This window comes from Diorhabda sublineata, chromosome 2 (assembly GCF_026230105.1).
Source record: "Diorhabda sublineata isolate icDioSubl1.1 chromosome 2, icDioSubl1.1, whole genome shotgun sequence".
Taxonomy (NCBI): Eukaryota; Metazoa; Arthropoda; class Insecta; order Coleoptera; family Chrysomelidae; genus Diorhabda; species Diorhabda sublineata.
This window is the reverse complement of record NC_079475.1, coordinates 19,565,598-19,592,739: the sequence shown is the minus strand read 5'-3', so window position 1 is coordinate 19,592,739 and position 27,142 is coordinate 19,565,598. Positions and strand designations below refer to the sequence as shown.

At 33.2% G+C, this 27,142-nt stretch overlaps 1 protein-coding gene across 3 annotated transcripts in view; it reads left to right on the top strand.

Annotated features, from left to right (window-relative positions):
* The first annotated feature begins 3,763 nt into the window (after positions 1-3,763).
* The window catches only part of LOC130453252 (branched-chain-amino-acid aminotransferase, cytosolic), a 41,672-nt gene continuing 18,293 nt past the window's right edge, over positions 3,764-27,142 (top strand). The window contains exons 1-3 of one of the 3 annotated variants that reach the window (XM_056792881.1): positions 3,764-4,100; positions 22,780-22,920; positions 24,529-24,738. In XM_056792881.1, coding sequence (XP_056648859.1) covers positions 4,077-4,100; positions 22,780-22,920; positions 24,529-24,738 — 375 coding nt within the window. In that variant the 5' untranslated portion in view covers positions 3,764-4,076. The remainder of the gene's footprint in view (positions 4,101-22,779; positions 22,921-24,528; positions 24,739-27,142) is intronic. The other 2 variants (XM_056792883.1, XR_008911029.1) reach the window with 2 other exon arrangements.

Sequence of the window (27,142 nt, the reverse complement as noted above, 5' to 3'; positions counted from 1 at the left end):
TCTATCAACGTTCCCTCTATTGGGTTATTTTATGACTCGACCTACCTGCACTTCTTAGCGCCGAAAATACATGTCGGATTATCTACCCTTCTTGGTCAGTCAGGTAAAGAAGGTGGTTAGCGCCCAAATTACACCCGCCGATTAGATTGATAGGTGTATGCAGTTGGCGATGATATAGCAGGCTTAGATTGTGAGGGGGAGAATGCTATTGACGGACACTGTCAACGTCAATATGTCATTCGTCATCAATTTATGAATTTCCGCCAAATTTCCTTCAGACTTCGGTACACAGGTAGGTGATATTATCAGAAATGTTGTTTCATTTACAGTGGGTTTTGGGTTTGTAGTTGCAAATAAATTGAGTCCAATCTTGATCAATGTTCGATTTATTGAACAGGATTTCAAAAGTGCGTTCAAATAACAATAATAACGGAATAACAATTTCGGAGCACGTTTTTCTTTCGCCTTTCTTTTCGCTCGTGTCACTATTACATGAAACTGTCAAAAAGTGCTTATCGCCTACTAATTTAATAAAATCAGAATACATTAGAATACATAATTACCAACTTTGACTCTACATAAAACAAAAGTATAGTGTGAAGTTGGATAGGGTCAAGGTTGGGTTGGGTTCGGGTCAGCTGTCAATTGATCAATTCTCAACAAGAAATGATTTCTTGTTGAAATCGGTTTGAATGGAGAATATATATTTCTGAGCATGTAGTCAGCTTTTAATTTTATATTAATGAGAAAATGTTATCGAGCTAGGTAGGCAGCATAACCCTAGACGACGAGAGATCTTTTGGAAATAACTGAAAAATTTATAGCTAAATACTCTTTTCTGTAATTTTCCATTGAATATTTCAGGGCGGACTTCAAAGTAGGTGACAGAGTAAAGTATAGATGTAAATTTCCAGGCTGCAATAGTAAATATATGGAAGGAAAGATAAATAAACATTTTTGTTGACTTCCCAAATGCTTTTCTGGTGTGTGTTCTAAATGGGAAAAATTTTGTAAAATCAAATGCTCAACACCAAATTATAGCTTGTGTGGAAATCATTTTTTGGAAATTTTGCAAATTGCAATAGAAAAAATTTGATGTATAAAGCTTCCTATCTCTCATGTGCCCTCATTGTCTACTACCATTTATGAAGATCAAAATTATGCCAAAGTTCATGACTGTATACTAAACCAACAACATTCATATGCTATAAATACAGGTATAGCAGACATTGGAGTTTGTAAATTTTCATATTTCATTGTTACAGAGGAAATTATTAGTTTTGACAAAGAAAAACTGAGTTTTTTGACTGTAGCTGGAACTAACAGGAATAATTCAACACCTAGGGAAATGGTTATGTATTAAGTTCATCTGAATACAATAACCAAAATATCACAATTGAAAAACAGTCTAAAGAATAACAAGTTAAAGACATTGAAGAAGATTCGAGAAATTGGAACATTTGAGTGTATAGAAGAAAGTTTAAATAATGTAAAGAAAAAATTTATTTATTTACAGTTAAGAAATATTCGTAGACAAGGTACTTCGATGGACTATAAAACTTTTGCTCTTTCTATGTCGTAGAAGTCGTAGGTTGAATAGGTATTTATCAAATTATTTTCAGCTGCCTTCAGTTTCAACACTGGAAGGAATGTTGGCAAGAATAGCTTTTGAAACTAGTATCAATGGAACAATTGAAGCTCCAAATTAATAAAATGAATGAACTTGACCGCCACTGTGTATTATTACTACAGGCCTTCATTATGAAAAGCATGAAAGTTCAGTTTCACGTTAAGTAGATATTGGAAACTTTGGAACGGAAAATCAGTTGGCTGATCACTAGTTTTTCTAGATAGTGGAATAAGGAGGAGTTGGAAGCGAGTCATTGCCTATTATTTTACATTACATAGAATACAGACATCTGATTTGAAGCAAATTATTCTTCATTGTGATCATATTATTATTTTATTCTTTTGATTATGGTTAGTGTTTCTAATGAATAATAGGATACAGTAGATATTCTTTGTTATAAATTTGAACGGACCTCGAAAATAAATTAGTTCTGCCAACTACCATCGAGGGCATTGGCATCGAAAATCCGCCATGTTGTTTCCGCTGAATAACAACTAAGTTTGCATTTCTTCTTAGAGTATTGCATTTCTGTGACGTACACTGTGTAAGAGGTTATTAGGAGATAGATTACACGGACGGTGACTGTTTAGAAAGTCGATTAAAATATGCCTTCTGATTATTATGAGGATGAGTGCAGTTATGAAAGCTCGAAACCATGACCTTTTGCCTTTCATATTCTATATCTGTAGATTTGTAAATTTATAATGGTGTGGAATTCTAATACTTGATCAAAAAACGCTTTCAGTAACCTATCACTTGGTCAGGAAATTAAACCCTATTCTTGCTAAAAATAAATAAGACTTACCAAACGGTTATCTTTACTTTTACTCCATTTTTCTGGAATGCTCATTCAAAATCACACATATTCTGCTGTTTTTATATTTTCGTCGTAACTATCTGAGAGCTTGTCTCTCAATACTGATCTCTGTTATGATAATAATAAACAATTACTTCAAAAGTCTATTCTTTAGCATTGCCAACCATAATCCACGTGCAACGCCTCCGAATAGACTAGCTGTTGACTATCTATGTACTGTGTAAGCTTTTAAAAACTGATATGCTATTCTGTAGTTGTGATTTGTTGACAAAAGTGTATAGCGCATGCAGATTCCCTGGGATTGTGTGAATATTTCGGTGACATTCGTTAAAAATAATAATAATCCTGAAAAAAAGCGGGATCCTCGCTATGTGAACGGGCTGCAACGTAAAATTCTAGCAAAGCAAGAAGTGTGAGTCGATGACTTTACTATTTACAATGTTCTGTCAACAATTAGGAGGGATGTAAATATTCTGGCAAAAATTTTATGAAGTAACAATACTGTCGAAAGTAATTTCCTAGAATTTTATGACTTATAGTTTAACAGAAATAAGTCTTATTTTCAGCATCTGTAGGTATTAAGGTTTGACTGTGAAAAGTTTCATGACTTTTGAAATGACCACTTAAAATTGGTCACTGGCTTTTGGTCTAGTACAGTGTGGTATAGAGCGTTGATAAACATATCGATACACAATACACTTAAACTACTCTGTACAACCACCGAATATTAATATGTAGTGGTTATAGATGTAAGAAGAACCGTTTTGTATGGGGGATTAATTGAATAAGTGTCCATTTGTAAACAGCAAATTATAATATGAAGACTTACCAAAATAGCGCTAGTGTAGTTTTGTTTTAGTTCCTTTGAAATAGTTTTGACTTTCAAAAAAGAATTTAATTTACTATCCTACTCTAATAGTTTGTGGCGCTCTTTTTAAAATTCGTCCTCTGGCTACTATAACGCCACCTTAATTTGCTTCCTTTCATCAGACACCGAGATGGTTCTCCTTAGTGGTGGTATAACTTCATATCAAAAGCTTAAGAAAATGTTAGCAATTTGAATTCGATAATATCCTTACATACATCTACCTAGTATGGGACATAATAAATATTTTAATAAATATAGATTTCCATTACAGAAACTATAAATATTTATAATAAATATCTGTTGTTGAATGGTAAAAATGTATTACTGACCATGTCTTACCTACCGATTTTAAACGTTCATTGATAATACGGATAATATAGAATAATGATAAGAATAATGTATCGGAAAGGTCATGATCTCTTATTATCATATTTCGACATAACACTGATTTAGTTTGACAACGAACATTGCTTCGAATACATTACTGCTGTTTCTGTCTTACAATATTACTTGTCCTCGAGTTTTCGCCATTTCACGTTGCGTCAGTTAATTAATAAATATATACACAAGTTTTTCAAAAAAAGATAACTCTATTTATATATAAAACGAACTAATTACTAAATTTGCAGTTTAGTTTGTTGTTCGGACGACTTGATAAAAATTAAATTAAATATTCCATCGACGTGAACGACATTTGCAAGTTCCGATTGTGATTTGAAGAGTGGAAATTGTTTTGTGTATACATATTTTTTATAAGTACAATGGCTGTCATTTCTTCAAAACAGGTACGTTAGAAATTAATTTGAAATTATTATTAAAATTTTATCTACACTTATAAACAGAGAAAGTATCACTTTATCCGGCAGTAGAATAATTCGCTTTATCTCCTAAGTAGAATTTACTAGAATTAAGGTTTGTCTTTTAAATGTTTGTTTAGAATTCACGCCATGATTTTAAATTTTAAATGTTTCAGTTTAATAACAAAAAATATCTTATGCTCTAAATGATACAAATTCAATGAGTTGATGATGGGTTAATTTATAGTATATCACATAACAACCGCAGAAAGTGACATTTAACAAACGCGAGTGTGTTTATCACTATCGAACGAGTTACATACAATATTTTTCCTACGATCCCCACAGCTATAATCTTTTCTATTTGTAATGGTTACAAAAATTTATAGTAATATTATTATTTTTAAAATGAAAAGAAGGTTTTTGGTGATTTATATTTTGCCATATTTCTTGGACAGATTTCAAGTTTTCTGGTACGCCAGTAATGTTTCTGATTCCAATAAATCCCTAAATCCATCTATATAACCTTTCTCTTGAGGGTCCTAATATCGCTTCCTGCATCCACCAGGATTGTCGCGAATGACTTTCGGAACATTGCCCCATATATAACTTCAGATTTGGTAAACGCAGATAGTTAGCAATTACTCTCGGTACATTATAAATTAATACATGAATTTGTTCATTTCTTAAAATCTTTATTGTATTTGGTGTGTAATCATCGGACTTGTGCTTTAGTAGTACTTCAAGTTTTGAATACTTGGTAATATTTAAATCATGATAAATATTAAGTGTGGTGCATAAAATCGAGTGATGTGTCTAAAGACTATTTGGTTTAATTTTCCTAGAAAGTTCTTCTACTTAGAACATTAACACATTTCAGGAAAAATAATAATTGATTCCTTTTTCTTTCCGCCATTTCTTGAACAGAGTACGAGGATGGCCCCAGAAGCACCTTGTCTGACCTATAGTTGGTGGTAGTTGCTTGAAGAATATATCTGAATTACAATCACAATCAATACAGCATATGTTTCAAGTTTGAAGAATCCATGTTGTTTCGTATTTGTTTGGAAGCCATCAATAGTGAACGTTTTCAGTGAATTTGAAAACATGGAAAAAATTGGTCATCGCTATGTGATACAATACTTTTCTTTGAGGGGCTTTAGCACAACCAATATAAAGACTGGGCTAGATTCTACTCTGGGTGAGACTGCTCCTCATTTATCAACAGTAAAATATTGGGTTGCGGAGTTTAAACGTTGCCTTACGACCTATGAGGACCAGCATCGCAGCGGTTGACCAAATGAAGAGACGACTTCAGAAATGCTGAAAAACATCCAAAAAGCGGTACTGGATGATCGTTGACTGAAAGTGCCCGATTTAGCAGGCTTAGTAGGCATTCCAAAAAGTGTGGTACATCGCATATTAACTTAAAATTTCTGAAAATTTAGACATGAGAAAGCTGTGCACAAGTTGGGTGCCAAAACAAAAGAAAAATCAAAACAATGGACTGAAAAGGGAGAACCAAATCCAAAGAAGACAAAGACTGTTCCATCTGCAGGCAAGGTCGTGGCGTTGGTGTTTTGGGAAGCGCTTGGGATAATTTTCATCGAGTATCTTAAAAAGGAAAAACTATCAACGGTGAGTATTATGCAGAATTATTGCAACGCTTGAGCTAAGAAATCAAGCAAAAACGGCTGCATTTGGCTAAGAAGAAAGTGTTGTTTTATCAAGACACTGCACCAGCTCACACACCTGTTGTTGCAATTGTCGATATTAATGAATTAAAGTTTGCATTGCTACCTCTTGAACTCTACTCTCCAGATTCAGCCCCCTCGGATTATGTTCTGTTCCAAAACTTGAAAAAATGTCTCGGTGGTCAAAGATTTTTTAACAATAAAGAGGTGTTGTCGGCAGTTAATGGCTATTTTGAGGAGTTTGACGATTCTTATTATAAAAAGGGTATCGAATTTCGCTGGGAAAAGTGTATGGAGCTAAAAGGAGATTACGATGAAGAATAAATGTATATTTTTTCCTAAAATATTTGTGATTTCTTTGTTGGACCAGGTACTTCCGGGACCATCCTCGTATAGCAGATTTGATACTCTTTTGATATGAGATAAAAATGAAAAGTGGCATTTTTAGCCTCTTCTGGGATATTTGGGGGTGTATTTTCTAGTAATAACTCATCGTCACTTGTAGCGATATCCATATTTCAAAAGAATATAGCCCTATAAAAATCGACAAGAATAATCTGATATTAGTTAGTTACCTACTCATTTCAGTTTTTGAACTACGAAACAACACAATGTGAAATAATTAAGCAACAAATATGTTTGACAATTAAATTTTTTAAATTTTCTATTGCGACGTACGAAATCAACCAATTGTGCGTAATTTGCCATAAAACTCTACATTCAATCACATATGAGTTGCCAAATATCTCTACAATGTCGTGTGTTAATATCCTAAAGGCCGCTTGACATAATGTAATACAACGTGCAAGAAATTACATGCAAGTCTCTGTAAACTGTAAAAGTAAACAAATTCCTAACCTCAAATTTTACCTACTATTTTGTACTTAGCTTAATAATGAAAATAACAAAGCTAAGTTTTACGAAAGTTAGCTGATCTGTTAAGCCAAAAGTAACTAGATTGCAACTTGCACGCAATAAAAATGGCACAAAGCCGATAATGTCAAGACATAGCATGAAATAATCAGATGAACTTCATCTGGTATGCTTTTGATCAAGAAATATTGCCAATATTTTATTCAATATTTTGTGATCGGAAGAAAAATTTTGAAAACTCCTAATAAATATGAAACATAACTATAAAATTATTGGCAAGAGACGTAATATCAGCAGATTAGAAACTCATTTCTCTCTTCTTTTTATTATAATGTTTCCGATGTTCCTTAGTAAATTTAGGATAAAAAATACGTGAATTTTGTATATTGAAAATATTTAGAATTTATCAAAAATACTACTGATTAAAATATGTAAATTGTCATGTTAGAAAACAGCTGAAGCTAATAATTTAATATATAAATACTTTTATTTTTCTTTCTCATGGAGCATAACTCAAAGTAATATGTTTATTTCTATATGAAGATTTGCAACAACTTGTTTTTGACAATTCTGATCGTAAAGTATTCGTTAAAAGGCAATCATTATAAATTGGACGGCATTATACGCCGTTATTTAGACAGATGCACTTAAATGTAGTCCTACTTATAACTTAGAAAAAAATCATAATTTTACCTCGTTAACTTATTACAGCTGAATATTAGATTTTAAAAGGTAAATAGACGAGGAAAATGTACCTGCCTGTTGGGAGTTTGGCTTAAACACGGTACCAGACTTGAGCTTGGCCCTTTTTGTATCCAATTCGTTTTTTTTTCTGGAAAAAAAAATTTCAAAGCATAAACCATGAAGGAAAATAAATTCTTTGCAAATAAAACAAAGTATCCTTATAAATACTCATGGTAGTTAGAGTCGTCTGATCATTTAATTGAATTATGATGGGTTGTAAAGAGTGTGATACCACATACTCATCTTCTTCTTTGATAACATGTTCAACACAGTTTTTCAAAAGCTCTTGGCGGTCTGCTGCTAGAACTTTCTTTACGACTTCTACAACCTCTTTACTCAGTTCTAGAAACTGATTACATTTTAGTAATTCTGATTTTACGTTTGCCCATATTAACTGTATGGAGTTAAATATGCAATAGTAAGGAGGTAGTCTGAGGAGAGTATGACCCTGTTCTTTGCACAGCTTGTCAATATCTCTAACTTTAGACCTTTAACAACAATAAGCAATTCTTTGTTTGTTGGGCCTTTTTTACGAGCCCTGACGGAAATAGAAATATTTTTTTCAGACTTAAATGCTACTACTACTATTTGGTATCTTAAGGAGTTGCCCTGAGTGGTAGGATGCGTTGTCCATAACAATACTGACTGTGCTGGAATGTTAGGTAAAAGCTGTTCACTAAACCACTTTTCTATGTTTCTTCTAGATAAATTATGTATCTATTAGAATTTCGGTAGTCTTTTATCTGACGCAAATAATCTTGTCGCCATCGAACGATCTTTGACGATTAGGTTATTGCTAGCCGTTTATTCAGTTGTTTGTGTTTAAAACCACATGCTGACAAAACTTTTCGCAATGTTTCTAAACTGGTATAATTGTATTCTGGATAATCTATCTTTATTACTTAATTCATTTCATTGCCTTCATTCGCCCATGGTCTAAGGAACGCCATATTTCTGTGTGTACGTTTATGCATTTATGTTTACGATTCGATGTTTTCATTGGTAAACAGTGGAGATGATGAGTCCACGTGGACTGACGGTTTGTTACATGTTATATATTTATGTGTTATATGAATTTTATATTGGGAGTAAACATTTTTTTTCTTAATTTGATATGAGTGCTGTGCATATTTATGAAATATTGATTGACCCTCGCATAACTGTCTTCTGAAATTAATATTGGAAGAACTATACCGTTTTGTGTTAACAAAAATCAATAGTATCAGTGATATGAATAAGCGTGGACGAAATGTATATCGGTGTCTCAATGACGAGGTCATTGTAACTACTTTTAACATTAAGGGAAGTCTACGATACGCCATTTTCAGTATGATCCCCTCAAAAGATTTTTTTCTCAACCAAAGAGCAATAAGTATGTTACTAATCCTTAGCAACCAACTTAATATATAAAGGGACACAAATACCCCAATTTAAATTTAAATGATTAGGTACTTATATATACGTATACCGAATTAAACTACATTTTTTGTTGATTCAATAAAAAAGTTGATGATTACTACTTAAAATTAACTAGGGAATAATTTCGTTTTATAATTAGCATTCAATTAAACGAATATAGGAGAGTATAAAAAAAACATTTTCATTAACTTAAAAGAACGAAGTACGTCGAAACGTTTATTTTTACATGTTATTTTAAACTGATTTTTATAGAAAAGAGACCTAAAATCAAGACAAATTATAAAAAAAAAACATTATTATATATTATTAGCAATTCTAAAATTAACAAAATAACTGAAAATCTATGATTGTCATTGGACTAAAGATTTGTTTATATACGGTAGTCCCTTTTCATTCTTCGCTATTTTTTTCTATTAGTCTTCACTACTGGTCTAGATCCAGCGGATTTCCTGGCGTAGTCTTCTCTGATGTAATCCATCAGCTCCCTCGGTTGGATGATGGGACATATCCTCAGCTCTTGGAATCTTCTGACGGTTTCTTCCATAATATTTCGTATCTTCTTTCGGTCCAAGTATCAGTAGATCTGCTGATTTATAGTATTGTATCCCCACGCTTTAGACGCATAAGGATGGTCCGGATGAGTGGAGCTTGGGTTCCAGTTTGGATCATTTTTCGGTCGTCTCTTTACCTTCCTCGTCTGATCTACTAGATTCGACGTAGTTTTTGAATGTCAGATTGTCTTCCAGGTATTTGATTTTAGTGATTCAAATGACACTTTGTCTTCTGGTTCGTATACAGGTATGGTGTAGCCTTTATTTCCGTTTTCCGTATAATATGATACCTGGTCAGGAGCTCATGGAATGCGATTTTGATAAAAATTATTCTTATGAACGAATGATGAACATGTTGGATAATAGTTTTATTATTCAAATAGAAAAGTTACGTTTTATGATTAATCCAATTTTCCACTTAACGGTAATCCTAATCGGCAAAATTGTGCTACAACTTAACGGAAAACCCTCAATGGATAAGAGAAGAACATAATTTGGGCAACTCCATTCATTCCGGCTCCGGCCAATTTATATCCTGATCCAGAAAATCCTTAATTTCCAGTGAATGCGGTATGGTTTCAGCAAGATGAAACACCACCACGTTACCAGAGCAATGTCCGGAATTTCCTCAATGCAATACTTATCAATCGTTGGTAAGGGAGGCGAGGATCGACAGATTAGCCAGCGCGATAACCTGATCTTATATGATTAGAATAATTTTGAAAGGAATATGTGAACGGTATTGAGTACAGGACGTAAAACAAAGATTTATTCAACAGATCTCAATATGTTAATGTTTGAGCAGGGATTGCTGAAAGCTGTACCATTGGTTTCTTTTTCATTAGAGCAATTTGAATGACGAACGTAATTTGGAATAATCTCATGTCCTGCCCTTTCTGTCACATTTATATCCTGATCCAGAAAATCCTCAATTTCTAGTGAATGCGGTATGGTTTCAGCAAGGTAGAGCTGCACCACATTATCAGAGCAATATCCGGAAGTTCCTCAATGCAATACTTATCAACCGTTGGGTAGGGATCGCATTTTGACGTTAAAGAATATCAAATTATAATTTAAATTTGACGTATAGTGGCATTTCATAAGTATATACAATAACCGAAATAATAATTCCAACTCAGTGTATTTTCTAATTTCGTTAAAATTTTGAATATTTGAAGTTTGCGAAACGTAGTCAAAGTAATGAAAACATTTCTAAAATATCCCTTTGCATAAATAATTATTATTATATATGTTTAAATAACAAAGATTCATTTGCAAGTGAAATTGTTTTCAAAAACAATACCTGATTATACAAACAATTCCTGTTGAGCGCCACAGTATTTGAAAAACTAAACATGAACAGCAATGATGTAACAAAAATTCCAATAATGACACAAAGATCAAAATGATGAAAATTCATTAGAAAAATGGTGAACACATATTAAACTGCGCTTTTTTTCAATTCGTATTGTGACACAATGTCTCTAAATCATACAAATTGAATGCATTTTTTTCTTCAATTTTTACATTTATTTATCTTTTTATCATAAAAACCACTGAGGATGTAGTAATAAAACACTAAATATGTTCAAATCGTCCAAATAATGCCAACGAATTGAAAAACCGTTTTAAAACTATTATATTATTAAGCTTTAAAACAAGCGGGTTTCAAATTTTGGAAAAAGTCTTCTGATGCTGTATCAGGACGTAACGGTTATTGTCCCAAATGTGTTCTAACAGAAAATTTGTCCACAATGGCTGTGTGAGATGCTATGTTATCATAGTACTCAAACAATCGTTAAATGGCCATGTCCCCCAGACATAAAATTCGATTTTCATCATCTTTCGAATTCAAGATGCTGGTGTCAAATAAAGCGTTTTTGATTGGACTGCACTATTCATACATAAAGTAAAACCGAGACAGGAATACCACGAACTAGTTAAGACTATTAAAAATAATCTAAAATATACTTACAACATTAATAACCAAAGCTATGAAAATGATACGTGTGGTCCGAAGATGTTCAAATGCTGATTCACTAGCATATTCCCTAGTTCAGAAGAAAGTCACGAAATAGAAATTTTATATAAAATGCGAAAAGTCAAGCAGCCATTACACCCATTTCTTCAATCGGAGTGCTCAATTTATTTTGTTTTGAATGTTTGGCCACCCCGAGAATCCCCTAATAATCATGTAAGTGCAAATCAAAATCTACGCCTCCAAATTTATCAATTTTTCCATCCATTAGAAGTAATTGTATTATTTTTCATAAACTTATCCCGATTTTTGCGAATCCGTGATTCTGATTTCCTTTATAGATAATCAATGTTATCACATTTTCAAGCAAATTATGAGCAGTAACAATGTGTCAGGTGTCATCAAAATATTTTCCAGATTCAAATTTGAAATTCTAAAAGACTGTGGCCAAGATTTTATGAGAACTAAAACGTTCCTTGTTCCATTTTTTCTTGGGGTATAATGGTCTTAGACCTATTGATAGGTTTAGATTTTTAAATCGTCTTGATTTTAAGTTCTTCTGATTTATAATTAATCTTTGTAAGAGAGATAAAAATTTTACATTTCGACTACTTTGAGTATTTGGAATCAATTCGAACGAAGTCTTTGTCAGCTAGATTATGAGCGTTATCTTAATGGGATTAAATTAAACACCAAACTGCACTTTTATACATATTTTTATATTGTACTTGACCATAAAATATAACAATAATAAACATTACTTACAGTAATTATTTAGAATCATTTAATCTAATTCTCTGATCTATAGCCCAATCTCCATTTCTCTCGGTCCTCATAGTCCCTTGGTTTGGGACATTATCGTGATTATTCCTTTTAACCAGGTAATGTTCCGCCTTTCTTATTCACGTTTTCTTAACATTAATCATTTCTCATATTCTGATATTTGGAATATGTTTTGGTTAACATTAAGGAAATGACAAATAATGTTCAATGAGCTCTCCAAATTCTTTTTGTTCTCATTTACCCAACTACGGAAACAAAATTCTTCACATGAGTATTAAAACTAATTTAATACGTAAAATTTATCTAAAATTTTGACAGATGACATCAGAATTATGGCGGAAACTAACAACCTGTTAATTGTCGCTCTTCCATCGCATCGTATTAATATCAGTATTCCTGATTTCAATGTATAAGTATCGATGAGAAATAGCATGAATATTGGAATATAAAAAACTAATTTTAGTCTGTTTTAAGGACCTTAATAACCACTTATACTTACTTTAATGTAGTATTCTTACATATATTCGCTAACTAGACTGAGGGGACCAAGAAAATGAAACGGGTGAAATATATTTCAGAAGTAGTTGATGTATTGAGATCAACTGATTCTGAGGCCTCGACTGTTTCAAATAATAAATACAACCAGTCAATTTTTCCTTAAGTTTCTCTTAAACACTTTGAGTTTTTATTTTTTCTTCTAAAGGAAGGAAAAAAATGAATTGTCTTCCAATATTGCTAATTTCCGTCATTTTATCTATTATTTCCGTTTTGAAACCGATTTTTACAATCGTGAGCTGCGAGTGCACCGATTTCATGTGCACATGGACCAACATAAAGCTCGAACTTCGCTCTAGATTGCAGAGGTAAGCGGAGCCATGGATTGATCAATTAAATCTAACATTCAGATATGCAGTGAACGTGACTAACGCCGAGCAAATTGAATCGCTGGATTTTTCGCGCTAAGCATCAGCTACTTTCGATTTTTTAAATAAAAACAATTATCAAAATAATGACAGTGTAGGTGCACATGCATTCAGCAACTTCCGCTGTTTATAACTGTCAAGTTTTCAATTTATTATTAATATTAAGAGAAGGGATGCTAATATTTGTTTTATTGTAAATAAAAAAAAATGGATTTACGTAAATAGATATCAATGAACTTTTGACATTAGGGTGTGTAATACAACGTTTAAAAATAATCGTTCCGAGATTCAAAACAACTTACTAAATAACATTGTATATTGCAAAAGCTGGTAGCGATAATAAGTAACCAATATTACCACACCGATTTTTTCAAATATATTTGTGTATATTAAATCAGTTACATTTTATCGTATAAATTATTGTATAAATTAAATTTTAACATAATATTCTGGGTTACAAGAAAAAATTTACTTTCTATTATGAACAAGGGAGACATATCAAAGCAGCAATTAGTGAGTTTCATAGGTGTACAAATGGAAATAAAAATATTTATATACTCGTATTAACTCAATGAAACTCAAAATACATTTGGCTTAGGTGGAACTCCCAAATTTGTAAAAAATTTGGAGATTAGATTTAACGATGTAGAATGTAGATTGGGTGACTTTGGAAATCACTGGTTTGGAAAATATACTTTAATGCGGCCACCATATTCTGATAGACATTTTTTCTCCTCTTTTCCACCGAATCTGCCATCAGGCACGAGAAGAGAATCTACCTCTTATCTTCTTTTAGAATAGCCAAGCCACTGCATTGCATTCAACTGATATTATCTTTGGCTCTCTTCCTTTATGTGGAACGAAAATGCTTCATTAGGCTCTAGGCATTTTTTAATAACAGTAATGTTTCTATTTGAAATAATGAGAGTAGCGAAAAAGCCAAGTTGGATTCAGAAGTAGTAACTTTTGAATTATTGCGTCAGTAAGAATAATATTAGAGGAAACAAAAGAGCAAACTGAAGGTATCTGATTTTTGTAGACTTTGGCACGATAAACAGAAAAGTAATGTGGAACATCCTCAAAGCGCACGAACCATCAGATTCCAGAGTAGTACTTTTTTATAACAATTGTTCAGCCAGGGTACAACGCAAAGGAAATTATCCCAGCAAGTCAAAATTGAAAAGAGACTGATGCTGAGTCTCCAATCTTCTTTACCATTGTAATAGATTGGTTATTGAGGAAAACTGAGGATAGAAGGTGAGGCATCAACTGGAACTTATTTGAAAAACTGGAAGACCTTGAATTCGCGGATGTCAGATGCGAGAGAAAACTAACAATCTACACAATAACTCATGATCAGTTATTTTAAACATGAACAGTGAAATAAAAAAGATATTAAGAATAGCAAAACCGAAACAAAAAGCGCTATTATTTGGGAGGAACAGGTATAGAGCAAATTGAGCAATTTTGCTATTTAGGCAGCATAGAAAGTATAAATGAAGATAATGAAACTATTATCGAAGGAATAATAGGCCGGCGCAAAAGGCTTTCAAGTCATTACTTAAAATATGGTCTTCAGAAAGTATTTCAAGGATAAAACTAAGTCTGCTTTATTCAATCAACATTCAGTCGTTTATCAACAGATGCCTACGAATTATAAGGAAAATTTTTTGGCCAAACAGGATAAGTAAAAAACACCTCTGAAACTTAACTGAAGAAGATAAAACAAACGTACAGATTACGAAGAGGAAATTGAGATGGAAGTGAAAACAGACAAGCATTAAATTATAATAAAATAGGCAAAAGAAAAAGAGGCGGACCTGTACAAACATGGAGAACTATCGCGGAAGAACTGCAACAGATAAACTTAACATGGAAAGAGGATACAGAAATAGCTAAAACAGAAGAAAATGGAGAGCTTTAGTGCTCTACTGGTCATATTAGAGTAAAATTTTATTATTTTTCAAACTAAACCTAATCTAACCTAACATTACCTAATCTAACCACCTCTAAATACTACAACAAAAGCAGATAAAAGACTCTAAAGAATGTATTTGCATTCATATAACACTTCACCCCGACAGATGTTAAAAATTTAGTTGGCATTGCAAGAAACTGACTTAAAGGGTCACTGAACTCCCGGAATTTGGCGAAAATACTGAGTTGTTTTTGCGTTTGATTAAATTGTCATTTTTAATGATTTTCATAAAGTATTGTTTGAAAATTTGGTGAATAAATATAAAAATTTTATAAATGATTTTTTCTCACAGAAAATCGTCCATCTCATATAGAAGTTTCTTCTCAAGTCTGTACGTAGAAGTTAGAATGACTTAAAATAACAGAATTATTTCTATTTTATATCAAAAACTGATAAAAAGTAGGTACACTATATTCATTAAGTTCATTATTTTAATGCACGAGATGCAATGTCTTCCATACCAGTAGCGTCACTCGTCAGATTAAGACAATGACTTACATCCAATTACGACACTCTGCTTGGTAACATATTGCTGGCCCAAATGTTTGTTTGATTCTGGTTGTGTGGATCAGGATTTCCAGTTTTTTTTATTCTATTGTTGAGAGGCTCATTTTCTAACGTTTTTTTTTCCATATCAATCGATTCTAAACTATATGAATTTGCAAAAAGTGCATGGCAGTGTTGTTTAAAGCATCACTGACTGATCATGAGGTAACGTTTGGTTTATAAAATTGTTTGGCCTATAAGGATCTTCAATATCATTATCAACCTATTCGAAAGAATCTGAAATCTATTTTTCCAGTTAGAAAGTTTTTCAGTTTTCCATTTAAATGCACTACCTACAACCAAAATAATAAGAAGTACTCAAGGTGTCCATCTTCTTTGTTTATACTTCTCCTGGAGTATCTTCGCCTGTTTAAACCTATACTTTACCTGAAACTTATTGAAATAGATCTAAAACTCCAGTATTTCCTTGCAAGTCAAATAAGTTGTAACTAATGCTCGGAATTTTGTGCATTGAAAATTAACAAACGTCTATTGAAAATTTTGTATGCTTGAAAATCGTGCGTTATATTATTTTTGTGAACAAAAAATGGATATTTTGAAAAAAAAATTAGGACGCAGAATAAATTGGGATGAAAACTTACTTTTATAAATTATGTTCCCAATATTTGTTTTATGTTATACATTTTCGTAGGATAATGATCTTTTTAATCAGTGAATTGTATACTTTTGATTTTCTGAATTAAAGTTAATAATCAAGTCAATTGGGATAATGATCTTTGTACTCTACACAGGGCAATTTTGTAGCAACTCAGCAATTTGGAACTTCTTTCGTTTGAGGCTGACACAACATTCAGGCAGTCATTAAAATATTTTGATAGTTGGTATCCAAGATTTTTATTCAATAATTTGAAGTTTTCCATAGATAAAGATCCCTTTTTCGCTTTTAATTGCTCACAACAATTTTCCAACATCCTCAACGATTTTTATATGGACACAGATAAAGATTTTCTTAATAGCAACCGGCAAACCTTCTAAATGGGATCTAATAAAAGCCAATTGTCGAACTCACTATAATAATTCTTAATTTGATAATTGATTGTGTATTTGATCACAACTTCAGGCGGAAGTGGGCAATCCTTTATGCTTTAATATTAGCACTCGCTATAAGGAGATTTTAGGAAAATTTGGATCAGTTTATTTACTTCAAGGAACACTTCTCGAATTTTTTCTGCAGCTCGTTTTAATCAATGAGCCGCACAAAACACGTAGTCAATTTTGGGAAATAAACCTTCAAATGTTGCCCCGTTTTATCATATACGGAACATCATCCCTCATTAAAAGTAAAATTCGGTCGCATCCGAGAAATAATTAGTTAATATATTGTTTACAAAACGAGAAACTGTTTCATTATTGATTTTTTCTAATATAATGCACGATATTAAATGAGGTGTTGGAAGTTTGTTGAGGTCAAGGATGCCTGCTATCAAGGATCACACACAAAAGACACGAGCATCCGTTGCTTCATCTACCATTGTCTAAATGAAATTATCTGCCAAATTTTCTTTGATTTTTTTAACAGTTAATATAAAACTTACTAAAACACTCCATTAGACTGGATTAGGATAAGTAACTTTGGTAACTTCGCATTTTTCTGAATTACTAATAAAAATGGAAGAGGAATCCGAGTATTGTTTATAACAATGTTTAATAATAAAATCCACGACTTTCACTGCTCAAACAGTAATATCAAACACTTTTAATGAAAACTATTTACAAATGCACTCAAAATTGTCTTAAAGATAGTATAGAAAATTCAGCACAGAGCAAAACAACAACAAAAACTGTCTTACTCCACTGTCATTTTGAAATAAACAACTGCTAGACCACAAAGTACTAAGTATTAACACGCGTTGGTCGCAAAAGAAAGCTGTTGACAATTGTTAAGATGAGAAAAACATCTTACATAGGACACATCTTAAGAAAAGACAAATACCTTCTGCTACAGAACAGGGCAGAGTAGAGAGAATGGAAGGCATCGACAGGAAGAAGAAATCCTGGCTCCGTAACATAAGAGACTGTACAAATTTCAGCGTTGGAGAATTGTTTCATGTTGCGAGGGACAGAGACGCATTTAAAAACGTGGTCGCCAACCTTCAATGATATGAGAAGAAGAAGAAGACCACAAAACTATTAGTAGCGCATTTCAATACTACTGACTTCTTTGAGATCTACTGGTGATAATGTATATGGCTTATAACAGTTTATGTTCCCATACTCAATAAATCCTTGTATAACTTAGTTCAAGTTCAGGGAATGCATATTACAATCCAATTTCCGGATTTTCTAAAACAATTTTTATGAACTTGTGCGATTGTATTCAAATGAAATAACGCTTATTTCTTTATTCAAATAAAGCTAGCAGTAAATAGAGTTCCTTAATCCCAAGTACGTTTCGTTACTTTATTTTACAACTTATAGAGACTCTCACTCTGTTGTATATTTATACGACGGTTGCCACTTAAGTTTTGAGATATGGCAACACTGATGTGAATATGTCAAATCTGAAATTGCCATCATAAAGTTTGACATTTCTAATGGCGAACGTACTCCGGATATTTGAAATTAATCTTGATCAGAAAATAGAATTAAATCCAGTTCGATACTGAGGGTAAACTGATATTGTAAGATCCTCATCGCTCAAAAAAAGCTCGTGTTGATTGGTGCGAATAAATGCTGAAAAAATTCGATAGCGGAGCTTCAAAAGACGTCTATAAGATCGTGACATGTGACGAATCATGGATCTTTGCTTATGAACGAGAAAATAAACATAAATCGACTGTATGGGTTTCTGAGTACGAGCCAAATCCAACAAAAGTTGTACAAATCACTTCGAAGCAAATGGTCGTCTGTTTTCTCGGATAATACCAGCATTTGTTTGCCAGAAGTGTTCGAAAAAATCATGGAAACCAATCGAGAAGACGAATCATCTCCACCACGACAATGTGAGCTCTCTCCATCAGTTCAAACAAAAACGTTTTTGAACAGTTAAAACATGAAATTGATGGGTCATCCACCACTCAATGATTTCTTCTTATTCCTGCAGAAAAAATAAATAAATTGCGAGGTCAACGTTTTTCTATAGCTGAAAAAGCGGTTGATGCGTTCAAATCACGTTTTATATATTCGAGAATATATTATAATAATCAGCACTATGTGTCCTGTGGTTCTTGCAATTTCTTCCATAATATATGTCATTGAATAACTCTAAACATTGATTCAGAGTATCTTCCTTCCGAAGTTTCTCCAATAGTAGTGACAACATTTTGTTGTTGTCGTATATAGCATTTTTTATCTCCACTTATAGCAACTTATCAATCTTTTCGAAATTTTCAACGATTCTTTTATTTCTGTCGAAGTTGCTGTTGTGCTTTATATTTGGCACAGTTAAATATGGTGCTTTTTTTCTTCTGATTTCGAAAATATGTAGTTGCATGTCATCTTATCTTTTCTATTTCGTGTATTAAATATTAAGGACCACCTGTAGGAATCTTTGGTGGGTGTCAGTAATCTACTAACTACCTTCTTTGCAATATGATATTCGATAAATATGTATAAAATATGCTTCGTTTGGTTAAGTTTGGAACCATAATATTTATACTAAAAACACTGTTTACACTACCACTACATCAACACTCACGAAGGTGTAATTGTGAGTGTTGATGTAGTGGTAGTGTAAACAGTGTATTCAGTATGCATAGTTCGGAACATGTAAAATTTGAATTATTTTCTTTGAAGAGCAACATAAAAAGTTGCAGAGAAAGAATATATGGCGTTTAACTTCAAGTAATAATATATTTTTAAATATTTACACATACACACCAGGGTAGCTACTTAAGTTTCGAGATAAACAAATAGAAACAAATATTTATAATTGGATATGGCTTTATCATTTTTCAAATATTCTCAATTAAAATCGACACACTTTTTCATGCGTTGGAACCAATTGTCGAAGCATTTTTTCCATTTCGGTTAAGGTATGCTTACATATTGTTTTTGTTATGTAACTATATAGTTTTTCTAATTAAAATGTGTAATTCTGGTGTTTACTTCTTTTGCTTAAAATGGGCTTCAGACTGTCCTGTATTCTTTAAAGTACCAATTTTTGGGATCGAACAAGGGTCAAGATCTGGTTTATTGCATGACGAGAAGACTGCAAACTAAATGATCATTATTTGCGATGAGCAATTTCACTGGGGCCATATAGGATGGCACTTACTCTATATTAGTTTTTAAAAATTTAGTTGGTTTGCTAAGAACTTTTGTATGAAATATGCCTGTCCAGAAACAATATTAATAGAGGTCACATTATAATTAATTATTATTGTACTGGTTTTCTTATTTATTCCTACTTTTTCTATAGGTGGCTTAAGTTATAAGTTATAAACTTATTTGATTTATTTAAATTCACTGGTAACTTTTGTGTGTCGTTCCGTTCATTATAACTTTTAATTATAAACTGACTCCGCTAAACAAACTTATTTTTATATCCAAAACGAATTCCTCAAATATTCTAGAAAAATAAACAAATAAAACAAATAAATAAAAAGACCTTCCTAGAAATTAGTTGAAAATAAACAATGTAAACAAATCGTCTACTTTGTAAACAAACCTCAAAGGAATTCCTCTTTCGCCAAATTTTGGAGTTTTATTATCACCGGATCGGCTTCACGGACCATATTCTGGACTTGTTCAAAACATTACGCCCTTATTAGATGGAAGCTCCTCCTGGAACTCATGTATAACGGGGATTGGATGTTTAAATCGGCAACTGGACCCATTCCTTTACTTTACACGTCATATAAAAATAGCAGGACACCGTCTTTACTGATGACGATGTTGATAACTGCTTATTAATACGTGAACGCCGGTATCCTGGAATATCACCTCTACCATGTTCCTGACAACTCGCCAATGTTCGCGGAGGCCTTGAAGCATTTCCCACAAATCGCAAGATCGATCTTCAAATTCATTTTTGATTATCAGGTAGAAGATGTGTTTGATTGTCAGCTTCTTGCCGGGGGCTGGGGTCTGTCCCCAAGTTTTTCTTATTGATCAAACTTCTTCCGGAAGACAGTTGCTAACTCTCGTGCGTACCTGATACGAGCAGGGATGTTACCGGCTAGCGAATAGTGACTCCATATCTAGCTTTGCTCATGGTTTTCTTCGAAAGGCGATTTTGGTGGACTACTTTCGGTTTTCCAATGGAAATCTTGCTTATGCAATAGATGACATCATTGGTTCCTTTTTGATTAAGGATGATAGACCTTCCCAGGACTTTTGTAATTTTGGAGAAAATTCCTTTCTCCTCGTCTAGTTGTGCAGCCATACTTACTAACCCTCTTTAATACCGCCGCCTGAGGCTTCCGTGTTGTATCGTTTTTTAATTCTGTCACTGGCAACTTAAATATTTGATTTGATTTGATAGCCGATCGAGAAGCCATTATAAATAGGCATTGATACTGATACCAATCTCTTTCGTGGCTGGAAACTTCTTGGGACAGATAACTGCTAGTGGTCCTGTTCGTTCTCTCGACCATTCCATCTGATTGTGGATATAATGCTGTTGTTCTGTTCTTCTTCAACAACAGCTGGTCACATATTTCCTGGAGCACATGGCTCTCGAAGTTTTTCCCTTGATCGCTGTGAAATAATCCATCACGACCACGATATCTAAAGCAATCCTTTCGAAATGATTTCCAACATTCTAATGGTCCACGCGTGTCTTTATCTTACGATCGTAGAACAAATAGTACATTTCTCACACCAGTCTTTACATTGTCGGAGCTGTTCATCCAATAAAATCTTTTATGGACTCGCTGAAGGGTTTTCATCACTCCTAGATGTCCTCCCGATGGACAGTCGTGTAACTTCTTCAGTACCTTGGCTACTCTCGTTCTTAGAATGACTAGCTGTCTCCTCTTCTCGGGACCATTATACCATTATCGTTCTTAAGGATTCTCTTTAAAAGGCCCTCTCCCAGGACAAGGAAATCTCATTACCTTTAGTGCCGGTGCTACTTCTTGCTAGGTATGTCACCAATTTTCTTTCTTTCATTGCCGAAATATTTTCAGGTAAGGATTATTTTCCTGATCTTCTTTGATCGTTGTGGGTGACCATTCATCAATGACACTGTAGTTCTCGAAACTAGGGCTTCCTCAAATTTGACTTTATTGTTCTGGGCGCTGTCTGTTGGGTACGCCCGCCCAGTCAAGGTATTGACTTTTCGATGACCACAGAAGTGAAAGGCAAGGCTACAATCCTGGGTCGGAGCTGCCTCCTTGTTGGCGACCCGTTTCAGTTTTCCCTATGTTTTTGCGGAATTCCCGGGCTGCTTGCAGGATATGAGTACATCCCTGGCTTACTAAGATTCTGACATTTGCCCTTTCTTGGCTTCTTGTTAACCATAACTTTCAACTGCGTCATATTCAAGAGAAGCATTCACGGCAACTACTAAGGTTTTAAGATAGGTTAACCGAAGCGTCTTCATATAATGGTTGCGCAGGCCTTCAATAAATACCTAGATACCCAAACATTTTGTCATGTGCCTTGGAGCTGATGAATAAGCGAATCGGACAAGTCGGGCAATGTCTACCTCGTAGTCTTGAAGAGATTTTTCTAGCAGAAATATCGCTCTTCGTGGTTGAAATCTTCTCATCCATATTGGTAGAAATATCGTCCTCCATGGTCGAAATCTTCTCGTTCATTTTAGTAGAAATTTCGTTCTTCATTCTAGAAATTAACCAGATTAAGTTGAAACACATAAGGTGAAACTAATTCCTTCAAAGACAAGTTTTTGGATCCAATTCGTCACTTACCAGTGCCACTTTGAGTCTTTATACTAATTCACCCTTCTTACCGGGCGTTTCTTCAATAAACAAACAAAACATATGAATAAAAAGATCTTTCTAGGTATTAGTTAAAAAAAACAATGTAAACAAATCGACATCTATGATAAAAACATATATAAAAAACCTCAAACGAATTACGCTTGTGCCAAATTTTAGAGTTCTATTATAACCGGACAGGACCGGCCCATATCGTGGACTTGTTCGTAACATTATTATTATATCAAAAACATTTTTAATATATGAAAAACCCACCGATATTAATTTTTTCGTCCATTCATGATATTCTTTCATTATCTATTTTAATTGTAGAGCGTCTACAGATGGATACTAAAGCATCAACATAAATTAAAACAAACTGTTAGATCCTGTTCCTTGCAAGTTAAAGAAGCTCCTCAAATAGATGATATTGCAAATGAACGTTATGAAACTGATTCGGAAATAACATTTAAGGTAAATTGTTTTTTATATATTTTTGTAACTTTTCAATTTGTTTTATATACATACATACCTTTGTGCATTAAAGTGAGATTATAAAAACTAATTGTTTATATAAATTTGACATTTTATGCTGCTTTTTGGAACCACATACACGAGAGATTAACACTAAATCTTTAGTACAAATCCAGTTAGCAAAATCTACTTAGTTTTAATCAAATGATTGAACAACACGATACTTGCTACTTATTAAATAATCGGTGGACACTTTTTATATAACTTATTGTAGATAAGAGTTATTTTATGAGAGATATGGTTTTCTTTAGAGATGGCCCTGATATAGGAATAACTTCTCTGCATGGCCGGGATTGGTTCGCGTTGTATATGCGTTCGGGAGGTAGTAAACTCGGCCAGATAGCAGTTAGATGACCTTTTAGTGTGATAAACTCGACCAAATAAATTTGAGATGCAATATTTGTACATGTAATCTTGACAAGATTTTAGGGTGCCATTTAAAAACCAAAAAAGTGAATTAGATATAAAAATAGTTCAATTGAGTTAAGTAAATTGAAGTATACAACTGTCAGATAGATATATATAAACTAATATTTTCAAAAATTTACTAATTCATACCGATAAAATTTTCTAGTTTCTAACGTAACCTAACCAAGCATTAAAATGTAAATTTGCCCCTTTTCTGTTTTCGAATACATACTTACCTGCCTCTTGTACTCAAGTACCATTGACACTTTACAATTCACAATATAGAAATGAGAGATCGGAAGTATGGAAAGTCATCAGCAGAAGCATCGCGACAATTCCAAACCATTATTAGCAAACCGTAACTGAATATAAAAATATTGATGTGAACGATATCACACAGTTGCGCGAAGAAAAAGAAGCTGGAGAAAGTATGATTTAACGAAATATCTTGATACTTATCAAATATACTAGTTTTTTCGGTATCAGGCTCAATTCAGTCTTTCTTTCTTCTTTGTACCTTTCGATGCTTTCGTTGGTGTATGTTTTTTGCAGTCTCTATAAAGAAATTCTCAACTTTACTTGAGATCCTTCTTCTTCGTTTTCTCACTGCTGTTCGTGGTTTAGATGTTATTTTGGCCTTGAATATTTGGCATTGTTTTCTCCGATGTATTACGTCAGTTCACTCATCTGGATGTTAGAGTAGGTCCTCAGTTATCCTGCTAGCTATGTTCTCTTGAATTTTCGTAGAGTCCCACTCTATTTAAAGTATATCAATAAGATATACTAAGAGAAGTTTACTGTTTGTCTCAAGATGATGGGTTTGGGACTTGTTTCTATGTCTGCGTAGCTAGAGAGCCACAACTTTACATTAAAAATTCGCAGAGATACGTCAGTTTGGACAAAACACTCCCAAAACTAGTGAAGGATTTCTTTTTTCATTTTCTTATTTAGAAACGAGAAATGTGTTAAAATTTGTTAAATAAATGCAACTTTCAAATTGGTATGGAAAATAGTTCAAATATAAAACCACTTAGATAAAAAACAGTATGTCATGAATTTTGAAGCTCAAGTTTTTTTAATATTATCTCAGTATTCTTATACAGCTAAAAAATCATGACAATGTTTTACACTTTATTGCAGGCTAGTGATCTCACTACAAAACTCGCCGATCCGGGAAAACTTCGACCAAAACCTGATGTTAGTGAATTAAAATTTGGACATTTCTTTAGTGACCATATGCTGAAAATAAACTATTACGAAAAATTGGGAGGCTGGCAGAAACCCAAAATAGTACCATTTGGAAATCTTTCACTGCATCCTGCAGCTAGAGCACTACATTACGCTATTGAGGTAAGATATATTCAAATGAAATTCAATCGCCAACTTAAGCATTCACAAAAAGTAGTGGTAAACATGAAGTATCTCCTTTCCATATTCTACTCAACAATAAAGAAAAAAAATTCAATTTCTATGAAATTTAATACTTGTAGAAAAAGATTAGTGTGAACATCTGGAGTAGATTTTTTTTTCTTCATCGCTCTGATCCTTCCTGGCGACGATTCCTGTTATAATTACAATTTCTGCAAGGAATATTTACGCATACCTTATGACATCTGGTTTGAAAATTTGTCACCATCATATTTACCCCCCAAAATAATTTCCATAATCTGGGATAACTTGTAGTGGACAGCAATTTGAAATGTCTGTATAAACTAACGTGTTATGCTTTGTTTTGACATAATAATTTCCCATTAAAATTTATTTAAATTTAAAAACATTGCAAAAATGTAACCCAAACAAACGTACAACCTCGTGTATGTAATTTAATTCACTCCCAGTGAGAACCATTGGGATCTGTTAGTCACATTCAGTTGAAGGATATAATAATGTTCCTTATTTTTACCCTCCATTGACGTATCCTCACGGATTAACAAATTTCTGTTTTATATTAATGTAACTGTGAAGAATAAATAAATTTAGCTACTAAATTCTAAGGTTTATTGTATTCATTAAAATTTATGGTACATGATCTTAATGGGAACCCACATCATAAATGATTGATTCCGGGTGTCCCTTGGACAATTGAGTTCTATTAAGGTATCAAATTACGTACTTTATTTTGTATAGATGTGACTTTAACGACCATAGATAATTATAACCTTTCATACAATACAATTTTTCAGTATTTAAGGGCGGTCAGTAAACAGATAGATGTCTTAATATTCTGGCGTTTGTTCGAGTACGGTTGTCGGATTATTGAAACCACGTTTAACTACTGATTTTATTATTTTATAAGCATTATATCAACCATCATTGGTTAGCAAGATTTCAACTCCACTTTTTTTCTACAAATAAACTCATCATCTATTCTGCTTGCTCGAATGTATTTACTTGACTTGTCTTATTGGGTTAGGGTATTATACATAATCTGATCAAATTTTAACCGAATTTGGGTATTCAAAGAATCGGTAACATTTTCATAGATCATAGACTGATGAATGAGACGTTTTGGCTTCCCAGCCACTCTGCTCTACAAGAATTTTGCCTCTACATTTGCTTTCAAAATACGTATGCTCCTTCCAAAGTAGGATATTTTACTGGATTTTTGTCCCACTTCCTAAGATGTTAGTTATACTCCTTCGAGGTACTTAACAATTTGAATAAATCGGCAAGATATTCGCAGAGTAGATGCTCTGCTGTTTCCATGACTAGCTTACGCAATATGCAGTTGCCGTTCTCTGTCATACCTATAGTCTTAAGCTTTTTTCTTAAATTGATATACAACCTACAACCTTTTTTGATGTTAATGTAAAGTTTGCGTGAAGTTTGTGTTTTCAATGGAACTACGGCTACGGGAACGTAGCACACCTCAAAATTCGCCGATGATACTGCTATAATGACTCAAAGCTAAGAAGATCTTCAAATTCTATTCGAAAGAGTCAACCGAGAATGTGAAAATGTAGGACTCACTATAAATATTAAAAAACTAAATTCATGTTTATAAGTAAAAACCAAAATATTAATATTTACCCTATTCCCACACTGAATGGAAAACAAATAGAATAGGTGCAAAAATATAAGTATCTTGGTTCAATCATAAACGCTCGAATGAATCCAGACGAAGAAATCAAGATCAGAATTGAAATGGCTCGAGAAGCATTTGTCAAGTACTCCTCAAAGTTTGCAAGCAGAAATCTTAACCTCCGCAAACAGAATAGGATTCATAGAATGTTATGTGTGGTCATTACTGCTGTACGGAGTGGAAACTTGAATCTTGAAAGCTCAAATGATAGAAAAACTTGTGGCATTTGAGAAGTGGCTCTATAGACGCATCCTAAAGATACCCTGGACTGACAGAATCACCAACGACAAAGTACTAAGACGTATTGGTCGCAAAAGAAAGCTGTTGACAATTATTAAGATTAAAAAACATCTTACAACATCTTAAGCAAAGACAAATACCTACTGCTACAGAACAGGGCAGAGTAGAGAGAATGGAAGGCATCGACAGGAAGAAGAAATCCTGGCTCCGAAACATAAGAGAGTGGACAAATCTCAGTGTCGGAGATTTGTTTCATGTTGCGAGGGTCAGAGACGCATTTAAAAACATGGTCGCCAACTTTCAATAAAAAGACGGCATGAGAAGAAGAATAACCGTTCCAATAACGGTCCAAACTAGCAGGTTGGAACAAATCTGTAATGTACATGAAATTTTATAGTGTAAGGAAATTATGTACTTTTTGCTGATAAAATT